The sequence below is a fragment of the Montipora foliosa genome, chromosome 7 (genome assembly GCF_036669935.1).
Source record: "Montipora foliosa isolate CH-2021 chromosome 7, ASM3666993v2, whole genome shotgun sequence".
Lineage (NCBI taxonomy): Eukaryota > Metazoa > Cnidaria > Anthozoa > Scleractinia > Acroporidae > Montipora > Montipora foliosa.
Window position 1 is genome coordinate 8,814,288 of NC_090875.1, and position 10,000 is coordinate 8,824,287.

General features: G+C 38.0%; 3 protein-coding genes across 9 annotated transcripts in view; 1 reads left to right on the plus strand and 2 right to left on the minus strand.

The window, feature by feature from the left end:
- LOC138010371 (guanine nucleotide-binding protein-like 3 homolog) overlaps positions 1-10,000 on the minus strand; it is a 381,170-nt gene that overhangs the window by 172,769 nt on the left and 198,401 nt on the right. The window lies entirely within an intron of this gene.
- The window catches only part of LOC138010401 (putative nuclease HARBI1), a 64,977-nt gene that overhangs the window by 3,796 nt on the left and 51,181 nt on the right, over positions 1-10,000 (plus strand). Inside the window, exons 1-2 of one of the 7 annotated variants that reach the window (XM_068857353.1) lie at positions 2,476-2,606; positions 3,500-5,773. The exons of 5 other annotated variants lie outside the window; for them this stretch is intronic. In XM_068857353.1, the coding sequence (XP_068713454.1) occupies positions 3,502-3,978 (477 nt within the window). In that variant the 5' untranslated portion in view covers positions 2,476-2,606; positions 3,500-3,501 and the 3' untranslated portion in view covers positions 3,979-5,773. Of the gene's footprint in view, positions 1-2,475; positions 2,607-3,499; positions 5,774-10,000 lie in introns of those variants that run through there. One more of the 7 variants, XM_068857352.1, reaches the window with a different exon arrangement.
- LOC138009858 (t-SNARE domain-containing protein 1-like) lies at positions 5,180-6,590 on the minus strand. The gene is made up of 2 exons (XM_068856851.1): positions 6,120-6,590; positions 5,180-5,452 (listed from the first exon to the last, which is right to left on the minus strand). The coding sequence occupies exons 1-2, from the start codon at positions 6,588-6,590 to the stop codon at positions 5,180-5,182; spliced, it is 744 nt and encodes a 247-aa protein (XP_068712952.1).

The window sequence follows — 10,000 nt, forward strand, 5'->3', positions numbered from 1 at the left end:
TTCCCGGATTTTCTCGAGGTCTTTAGGCAATTGAATGAAGCATTGGTGCGTGGCCAGGTTTACTTTCTCCTTGCATGCTGGATACCTCCCACTGGCAGCAATGACAATCTTGCTCTTTCCTTCCTGCTAAGAGTTTCTGGTTTCTTCCTTTCCAGTCAATCAATAGACATGGAATCCTTTGTTTTAGACCTGCGTCCCTCATTAGCATGTAAACAAAGTCACATTGGTTTTTGATTGAAAATTTAAAGGCTAAACCAGTTTAGTTTCATGCACTTGAGGGAGGCTTTAGCTCCAGCGAAGTGTCCCCTCGCTCTTTTGCTTTAGGTTCTAGGGTCATACCACCATATTTCATTGGTGGAATTGACTTTTCAACAAATGGTGGCTCCATAGCACTTGGTCAACAAGAATATCCCATAATAATACTCCAACAACCACTTCTTTTTATCATTACAATTTCCATTTTGGTTTTAATGCCGATGTAATCCATGGGTCAGTACATGCGTTAAATTGTGCCCTCGCAATATTGACCCAAACTGCCGGACTCTAGTTTCAAAAATGCGTTCGTGGACCCCCATTCTTTTCGATTGATGTTCTACTACTGGTTCCAGGGTGAATTCTATGCAACCAGGTTGATGAGGGGATTGTGAAACACCAGCACCTTTTTGCTGACTATGAGGAGAGGAGATTTTTTGTAACTCTCTGTCAACATGTTCGGCCATTTTATGCAACACATCAACAGCATCTTGAATGTTTAATTATTGACTTTTCAACAATTGGTGCTTCCTAAAGGAGCTGTTTTTTGAAAAGATATCAATTCACGAGCAAGAATATGCCTTGATGATATCCCAATGAAAATTTCCAATTCATCGGTATCCCCTCCTCCTAAACATTTTCTGATACTGTACTGTTTTCGGGAATATGTAAACATAGGGCTCACTTTGGTCCTCTCTAGGCGTATGGTACAATCTCTTATTATCTTCCTGCTTTCTTCTCTGCAACTCTGTGATTGTCTTCAGAATTAAACCAGTCACATATATTTTCATAGAACTGTGAAGCTCTCACGGCTTTTTTTATGTGTCTCTCTATGATATGTTGGACGGCTTTCTCTGACAGGATAACAGTAGTTGTATCTTTGTCTCATTGTGGTTACGAATCATGATGTTCAGTTTTTCAAGGCTATTTATTATAGCATAAGATATGAGACGTATTTAAGAAAATTAAAAAACGATTGAACTGATCTACTTTTGCAGCATAAAAATGCCTTTATACAACCCTTTCTTGACAAAAAAAAATGCTCTATACAACTCCTTGGAGGTTTCAAGGTAAATAAGAGCGGCAATGCTCCTTTTGGAACACTAAGACTCTCTGAAGGTACAATAGAATTCAACCCGCATGATTAATCTTGTTCACAATAGACAGTGCAAAGGGGCATCTTTTGGTGTATGTGCGATCGACATCCACCATAATGATTCTGTATTCTAGAAAAGGCAACGTATTTTGAAAAGATATCAAATCACGAGCAAGGATATGCTGTGATGATATCCAAACGACCATGTCTTTTCATCATGACAATTTCCAATTCATCGGTATCTCCTCCTCCTAAATACTTTCCGAAACTGTACCCTATGTTTACACATTTAGCTTTAAAAGGCGCTACCGGTTTTCGGGAGTATGTAAACATAGGGTTCAGTTTGGTCCTCTCTAGGCAGATGGTACAATCTCTTATCTTCCTGCTTTCTTCTCCTAGTCTGTGATTGTCTTCAGAATTAAACCAGTCACGTCAATATTTTCATAGAACTGTGAAGCTCTCACAGCCTTTTTTACGTCTCTCTCTGTGATATGTTGGATGGCTTTCTCCGACAGGATAACGGTAGTTGTATCTATGTCTTTCATCATGGTTGCAAATCACGATGATCAGTTTTTCAAGGCTATTTATTATAGCATAAGATATGAGAGGTATTTGAGGAAATTAAAAAACAACTGAACTGATCTACTTTTGCGTCATAAACATCCCTTTTACAACTCCTTGGAGGTTTCATGGTAAATAAGAGCGGCAATGCTGGTTTTAGAACACTTCGCCTCTCTGGAGGTACAATAAAATTCAACATGCATGATTAATCTTGTTCACAATAGTGCAAAAGAGCATGTTTTGGTGTACAATGTAGGTGCGATCGACATCCACCATAATGATTTTGTATTTTAGAAAAGCGACATTTTTTGAAAAGATATCAAATCACGAGCAAGGATATGCCGTGATGATATCCAAACAACCATGCCCCGGTTCCTGGAAAGCCAATTAGTGCTAATCGAGGATTAAATATCGCTAATCGCTGTTGGCCTTCCTAAATCCACCGTTTCAAGAATTGTGACCGACGTGTCAAAGGCTTTTGTGAGCAAGCAGGAGGAGTTTATCAACTTCCCTACCGAACCTGCTGAAGTTCAAGACGTCAAAAGAGGATTTTACGAGAAGGGAGAGTTCCCTGGTGTTGTAGGTTGTATCGACGGGACCCATGTGAGAATTCAAGGGCCCAACAAAAATGAGAATGACTATGTCAACCGAAAGGGCTACCATTCCATCAATGTCCAAGCAGTATGCAACCATAAAGGTAAAAAGGAGTATATCATTTTCAATAAGCATTCAATAGACAAATGATAAAGAACAAAGCAGAAATAATACATATTATCTGAGGGGGTGGTAGAAGACTAAGTTCATGTGCTCCAAGAGTAGTTGTTGCAATTTTTTATTAATCTTTAAAACATTTTAACTCTTCTGGTGAAAAATATTAATAATTAGCAAAGTAATCAACCCTGCAGTATGTTTTTATGGTAGGGACCCCATAAGAGAGTTGACAATAACATGTTTGTCATCTCACTCAGATGTTTGAATTCAATTATCTTTGGGCAGAATGTAGATAAACATAGGTAAAAAAAAATGGAGCTAAGAGACCGGTCATTATTTATCGCCTGGGGACACGGAGGATTTGGGACTAAACAAGGTGAAATTTAGCTGATCCCTCCTTTGAATGTTACTTCACTGAAGTAATCCCCCCTAACAACTTTAGATGACTTTCACAATCCCCCCATGTCTTCATTTTCCAAGCAAATTTGAGTGGTAACTCTCTGAATCCTTCCAAAGTTTTCAGTGATCCCCCTTTAGGGTTCTCAGTTACGACGGATCCCCCCTTTTATTCTCCTCAAAATTAAGTGATCCCCCCACTAAAATCCTCCCCACCGGAGATAAATAATGACTAGTCCCTTAAGTCTAACTATTATATACTACAATGCTTGAGGCCCACAAAAAGTCAGATATCTTCGTCCTCTTCAAACAAAAAGATTGGAAGGATGAGGGCTCAAATCCAAAAAACCTATCAGAAATCTATGAGATTTAACCATGGAATTTCTGGAAGGATGTAGTCTCTAACAATCAATAAAAACTCTCAATACGGGAGGTATGGATACTTTATGGAATTACACGATATTATTGTTGAAATTTCCTTAGGCATGTTTACGAACATCGTTGCACGATGGCCTGGTAGCACACCTGACAGCTTCGTATTTAGCAGTTCATTGATTGGTCAGAGGTTTGAGTCTCAGCCCCGCACATTGGAAGATGGCTTGCTTCTTGGAGATAGTGGGTACCCTTGTAAACCATATCTCATGACCCCATATCTCAACCCTACATCTGTAAATGAGGAAGCATTCAACCAGGCCCATAAAGCTACAAGGGTGGCCATTGAACAAACCTTTGGATGGTGGAAGCGAAGGTTTCACTTGCTTCACTCAGAAGTAAGAATGAAGCCTGAGAAGGTCTGCCTTATTATTGGAGCTTGCGCCATATTGCACAACATCGCTATACTGAGGAGTGAACCACAGGATTGCCACCTCCTGCATGAAGACGACCAGCCAGCAATGGCCCCCTTTCATGGCCCAGAGAATGGAAACGCTGTGAGAGATCACATTTGCCACACCTTTTTTTAAAATTCCCATTTCTCCACTAGACGTGTATCTTACGGTGTCAGCATCTAAATTCTTTAAATAACCTAAACATTGTCCATATTGCAATCTTCTAAAATGATGTCAGACTCTCTGTATGGGTAATAGCTGCAGAAGTCTATTTTGTCACACATTTTCCTTTAAATCATCCGATTTTAAGGTAAAATTGTTGCATATCAAGAATCATTTTGTGTTCCAGTGCTACTAGTGAGTTTGCCATCATTCAACGTCTAACATTGTCAAACTTGGTTGAAACATTCAAGCCATAATTTGTCACTTTAATTGCTAAGATTGTTGCTTCATCAAAAGTGGTCTTTGTGATTTATCAATTTTGTCTAAAATACCCAATACAGAGGTTCATAAGTCAAGAAGAGTATAAACTTTGTTGCAACTTTGCATGCTGTCCTCTTTGAAGAACTTAATTGTTCAGCTATTGGTACTGTTTATGTCCTGACATAGTCAAAACATCCTTCGCCAAAATGTTCAAAATGTTTATGTCACTGACCAAGGCTTAACAGCTAATGTAAATACACTAATGGAAGTATTATGACCAAGTATCTCTGACCACTGTTAATACACTTGGAACTACAAGACATTTTCTGGATAAAAGGAAACCAGTACAAAGGAATAATTCCTACAATTCTGCCTGTTGTAAAGATTCCAAATAGTAATGACTTATCAGATCATAATAGGTTTCTGCGAAACTGTCCACCTACCCCTTCCCTAAGCCAACATTAACAGTTACATTTAGTAATACCAATATGGATCCTTCCTCTCAGTTTTACATGGATAATAAAAATGAAAGGAGAATGCAAGAAACAAAAGACTCAATTCCACCTGTAATTTGTCTTGGAGGAAATGTAATTAGTACTGTGTGACCCCCACCCTATCTGATGGGCACTTTAATTTAATGCAATATAAAATAATGGATTTGAATCAAAATGAAATATATTACTATGTAACTGGTCACAGAGACATTATTTCCATAACTGGGATAAACAAGATTTTTTGTATGAAAAAATATGCTTGAAATTTATGAAGAATCTGAAACATTTTACAAGACATTGTAAGCTAATGTAAAATCCCAATATCAATATAAAGTGTCATTAAAAATATCCTGCATTCAATTTAGGATGGTTTCCTTCTCTTCATCATCCAGGTTTTTGCTGATAAGAAGAATTTCCATTCAAAGCTTTGTTTTCTTTAGCTCCAGCATTTCTTGTTGCAGTTTTAATGCCTTTTGCTGCTCTGCAAGAATATCAGCTTGTGAAATTCGTCTCTTTCTATTTGGTGGCAACAGTGAATGATCTTCCTTAACCTGTGCTATGAGACCAAGTTTCATCATATCTTCACTCGATAGCGTTGGTAAATCTTGTTGGTCTTCCACAATATCTGCTTCAGCTGGTTCTACTATATTCAATTCAAGAAAATGTTGTGCATTCAGCAGCAGAAATTTGAACTATAAGAAAAATGTTGAAAAACATAGGATATTTACGTAAGCTTGTATTGATGTTTTTTATAAGCACTCAGTGCCCTTTTTTCAAGTCCTTCTATTACTGCGATTGAGATTTCCTTCGCTGTTGACCCTTTGCTATGTCGTTACGTCAAAATAAAACTTGCTTTCGAAACATAAATGCAAGCTTGACTATAAAAAAAAAAAAGTAAGCTTTTCACTGAAAAGCAAAGGAGAACAAATTCTTATTCTCGAATTATGAGTTCATCAGAGCCTAAATTCGAACATTTTTTCGGTGTAAGAGAGAATTCAAAGAAGGTAACACAACAGAACCAAGAAAAACAAAGTTCACAGGTTCTTACACCGAAGTTAACCCCGTTTTTGCTAATGTCGGGGATCATCGAGTTGGTAAATATTAAAACCAACACTATTTTGTCTAAGCCAACCATAAACATTTAACGTAAAAATGAGGTTGCCTCACATTTCGCAAAGTAAAATGGCAGAAAATGGGGAGGAAACTATGCAAAATAATTTAAAAACTTAAGTACTTATCTTAAAATACTCAACGAAAGGTTCCCAGATAAAACCATACCAAAAATGACGGACAAAGCTACAGCTTTCTAGGAAATCACATGACCAGTAAACAAAGAAATATTTACATAAGCTTTCTCACCAAGCCCTTCGCCGCCACCAGTCTCAAATCCCCCCAGTCCTGAGAAGGCTGGTGTGTCTCAAAAATTTCTATGATTTGCTCACTTGACTGGGAAGGGGGCTTGGGTGAAGGTCCACCGCCAGTCTTCTTGTACTCTTTCTTGTAATTACTAAATTCTTTTTTGGCTGTTGAGTGGAGGTTCTTCCACTTGTCTTTTATTTCTTGGATGGAGCGATTCGCTCGGCCAACAGCGTTTACCTCCTTGGTAATTTCATCCCAGACTTGACTTTTTCTTTTGTTGGTTATATTATTCGTCAGCTTTGACTGGATCACATCAATATTTTTTTTTACACTTTCTGTAATTACGGAAATCTCAAGCGGTGAGAAATTTGGTTTTCTTTTTCTTTCCTTTACTTCAAGTTCTTTCACCTCAATTTCCGCCATTTTGTTTTCTTCACCGGCCTCGCAATCTGCGCCAATTTTTCGCGCCATATTTTTTCAGAGGCAGGCGGTCGAAAAACTCGTTAAACCGGTTTTCATTTAGCACTAATCTGGGATTAGTTAACCCTTTAAGCCCCGAGGGGTTCCCCATTGACGAGTAAAATCGTCTGGCGTTAGACAGAGTAAAATCTATAAGTGCCATTTGGCACTATCGGGGCTGAAAGGGTTAAACGGGGACATAGTTTTTTCACGCTGTTAGCTTAACCCTTTAAGCCCCGAGGGGTTCCCCATTGACGAGTAAAATCGTCTGGCGTTAGACAGAGTAAAATCTATAAGTGCCATTTGGCACTATCGGGGCTGAAAGGGTTAATCACGGGATAATTTCGCTTTCAGGAACTCCTTTTTAACCCACGATTAGTTATCCGAGGAATAAGAAATTTAATTGTGGATTTGACGCTAATCGGAGGATAGATTAATCGGCTTTCCAGGAACCGGGGCCATGTCATTTCATCGTGACAATTTCCAATTCATCGTTATCCCCTCCTCGTAAACATTTTCCGATACTGTACCCTTTATTTACACATTAAACTTTAAAGGCGCTACCGGTTTTTGGGAGTATGTAAAAATAGGGTTCAGTTTGGTCCTCTCTAGGCAGATGGTACAATCTCTTATTATCTTCCTGCTTTCTTCTCCAAGTCTGTGATTGTCTTCAGAATTGAACCAGTCACATCAATATTTTCATAGAACTGTGAAGCTCTCACAGCCTTTTTTACATGTCTCTCTATGATATGTTGGATGGCTTTCTCCGACAGGATAACGGTAGTTGTATCTACTGTATGTCTTTCATCATGGTTGCAAATCATGATGATCAGTTTTTCAATGCTATTTATTATAGCATAAGATACGAGAGGTATTTGAGGAAATTAAAAAACAATTAAACTGATCTACTTTTGTGTCATAAATATCCCTTTTACAACTCCTTGGAGGTTTCATGGTAAATAAGAGCGGCAATGCTCCTTTTGGAACCATACGACTCTCTGGAGGTAGAATAGAATTCAACCCGCATGATTAATCTTGTTCACAATAGACAGTGCAAAAGGGCATCTTTTGGTGTATGTGCGATCGACATCCGCCATAATGATTTTGTACTCTAGAAAAAGCGACAGTTTTTGAAAAGATATCAATTCACGAGCAAGGATATGCTGTGATGATATCCAAAGGACCATGTCTTTTCATCATGACAATTTCCAATTCATCGGTATCCCCTCCTCCTAAATATTTTCCGATACTGTACCCATGTTTACACCTTTAACTTTAAAAGGCGCTACCGGTTTTCGGGATTATGTAAACATAGCGTTCAGTTTGGTCATCTCTAGGCGGGTCTCTTATTATCTTCCTGCTTTCTTCTCCTAGTCTGTGATTGTCTTCAGAATTAAACCAGTCACATCAATATTTTCATAGAGCTGTGAAGCTCTCACAGCCTTTTTTACGTCTCTCTCTATGATATGTTGGAGGGCTTTCTCCGACAGGATAACGGTAGCTGTATCTATGTCTTTCATCATGGTTGCAAATCATGATGATCAGTTTTTTAAGGCTATTTATTATAGCATAAGATATGAGAGGTATTTGAGGAAATTAAAAAACAATTGAACTGATCTACTTTTGCGTCATAAACATCCCTTTTACAACTCCTTGGAGGTTTCATGGTAAATAAGAGCGGCAATGCTGGTTTTAGAACGCTTCGCCTCTCTGGAGGTACAATAAAATTCAACCCGCATGATTAATCTTGTTCACAATAGTGCAAAAGAGCATCTTTTGGTGTACAATGTAGGTGCGATGGACATCCACCATAATGATTCTGTATTCTAGAAAAAGCCACGTTTTTTTAAAAGATATCAAATCACGAGCAAGGATGTGCCGTGATGATATCCAAACGACCATGTCTTTTCATCATGACAATTTCCAATTCATCGTTATCCCCTCGTTGAAACATTTTCCGATACTGTACCCTATGTTTACACATTTAACTTTAAAGGCGCTACCGGTTTTCGGGAGTATGTAAAAATACAGCTCAGTTTGGTCCTCTCTAGGCGGATGGTACAATCTCGTATTATCTTTCTGCTTTTTTCTCTGCAACTCTGTGATTGTCTTCAGAATTAAACCAGTCACATCAATATTTTCATAGAACTGTGAAGCTCTCACGGCCGTTTTTGTCTCTCTATGATATGTTGGATGGCTTTCTCTAACAGGGTAACAGTAGTTGTATATACGTCTTTCATTGTGGTTACGAATCATGATGTTCAGTTTTTCAAGGCTATTTATTATAGCATAAGATATGAGATGTATTTAAGGAAATTAAAAAACGACTGAACTGATCTACTTTTGCGGCATAAAAATCCCTTTATACAACTCTTTCCCGACAAAAAAAAATGCTCTATACAACTCCTTGGAGGTTTCATGGTAAATAAGAGCGGCAGTGCATTTTTGAGAACACTACGCCTCTCTGGAGGTAGAATAGAATTCAACCAGCATGATTGATCTTGTTCACAATAGTGGAAAAAAGCATCTTTTTTTTTATGTGCGATCGACATTCACCATAATGATTCTGTATTCTAGAAAAAGCCACATTTTTTTGAAAGTTATCAAATCACAAGCAAGGATATGCTGTGATGATATCCAAACAACCATGTCTTTTCATCATGACAATTTCCAATTCATTGGTATCCCCTCCTCCTAAATATTTTCCAATACTGTACCCTATGTTTACACATTTAACTAGAAAGGTGCTACCAGTTTTCGGGAGTATGTAAACATAGGGCTCAGTTTGGTCCTCTCTAGGCAGATGGTACAATCTCTTATTATCTTCCTGCTTTCTTCTCTGCAGCTCTGTGATTGTGTTCAGAATTAAACCAGTCACATCAATATTTTCATAGAACTGTGAAGCTCTCACAGCCTTTTTTTACGTGTCTCTCTATGATACATGTATGTTGGACGGCTTTCTCTAACAGGATAACAGTAGTTGTATCTATGTCTTCCATGGTTTTACGAATCATGATCAGTTTTTCAAGGCTATTTATTATAGCATAAGATATGAGAGGTATTTAAGGTAATTAAAAAACGACTGAACTGATCTACATTTGCCGCATAAAAATCCCTTTATACAACCCTTTCCCGACAAAAAAAATGCTCTATACAACTCCTTGGAGGTTTCGTGGTAAATAAGAGCGGCAATGCATTTTTTAGAACACTACGCCTCTCTGGAGGTAGAATAGAATTCAACCGGCATTATTGATCTTGTTCACAATAGTGGAAAAAAGCATCTTTTTTTTTATGTGCGATCGACATCCACCATAATGATTCTGTATTCTAGAAATAGCCACGTTTTTTTGAAAGATATCAAATCACAAGCAAGGATATGCTGTGATGATATCCAAACGACCATGTCTTTTCATCATGACAAT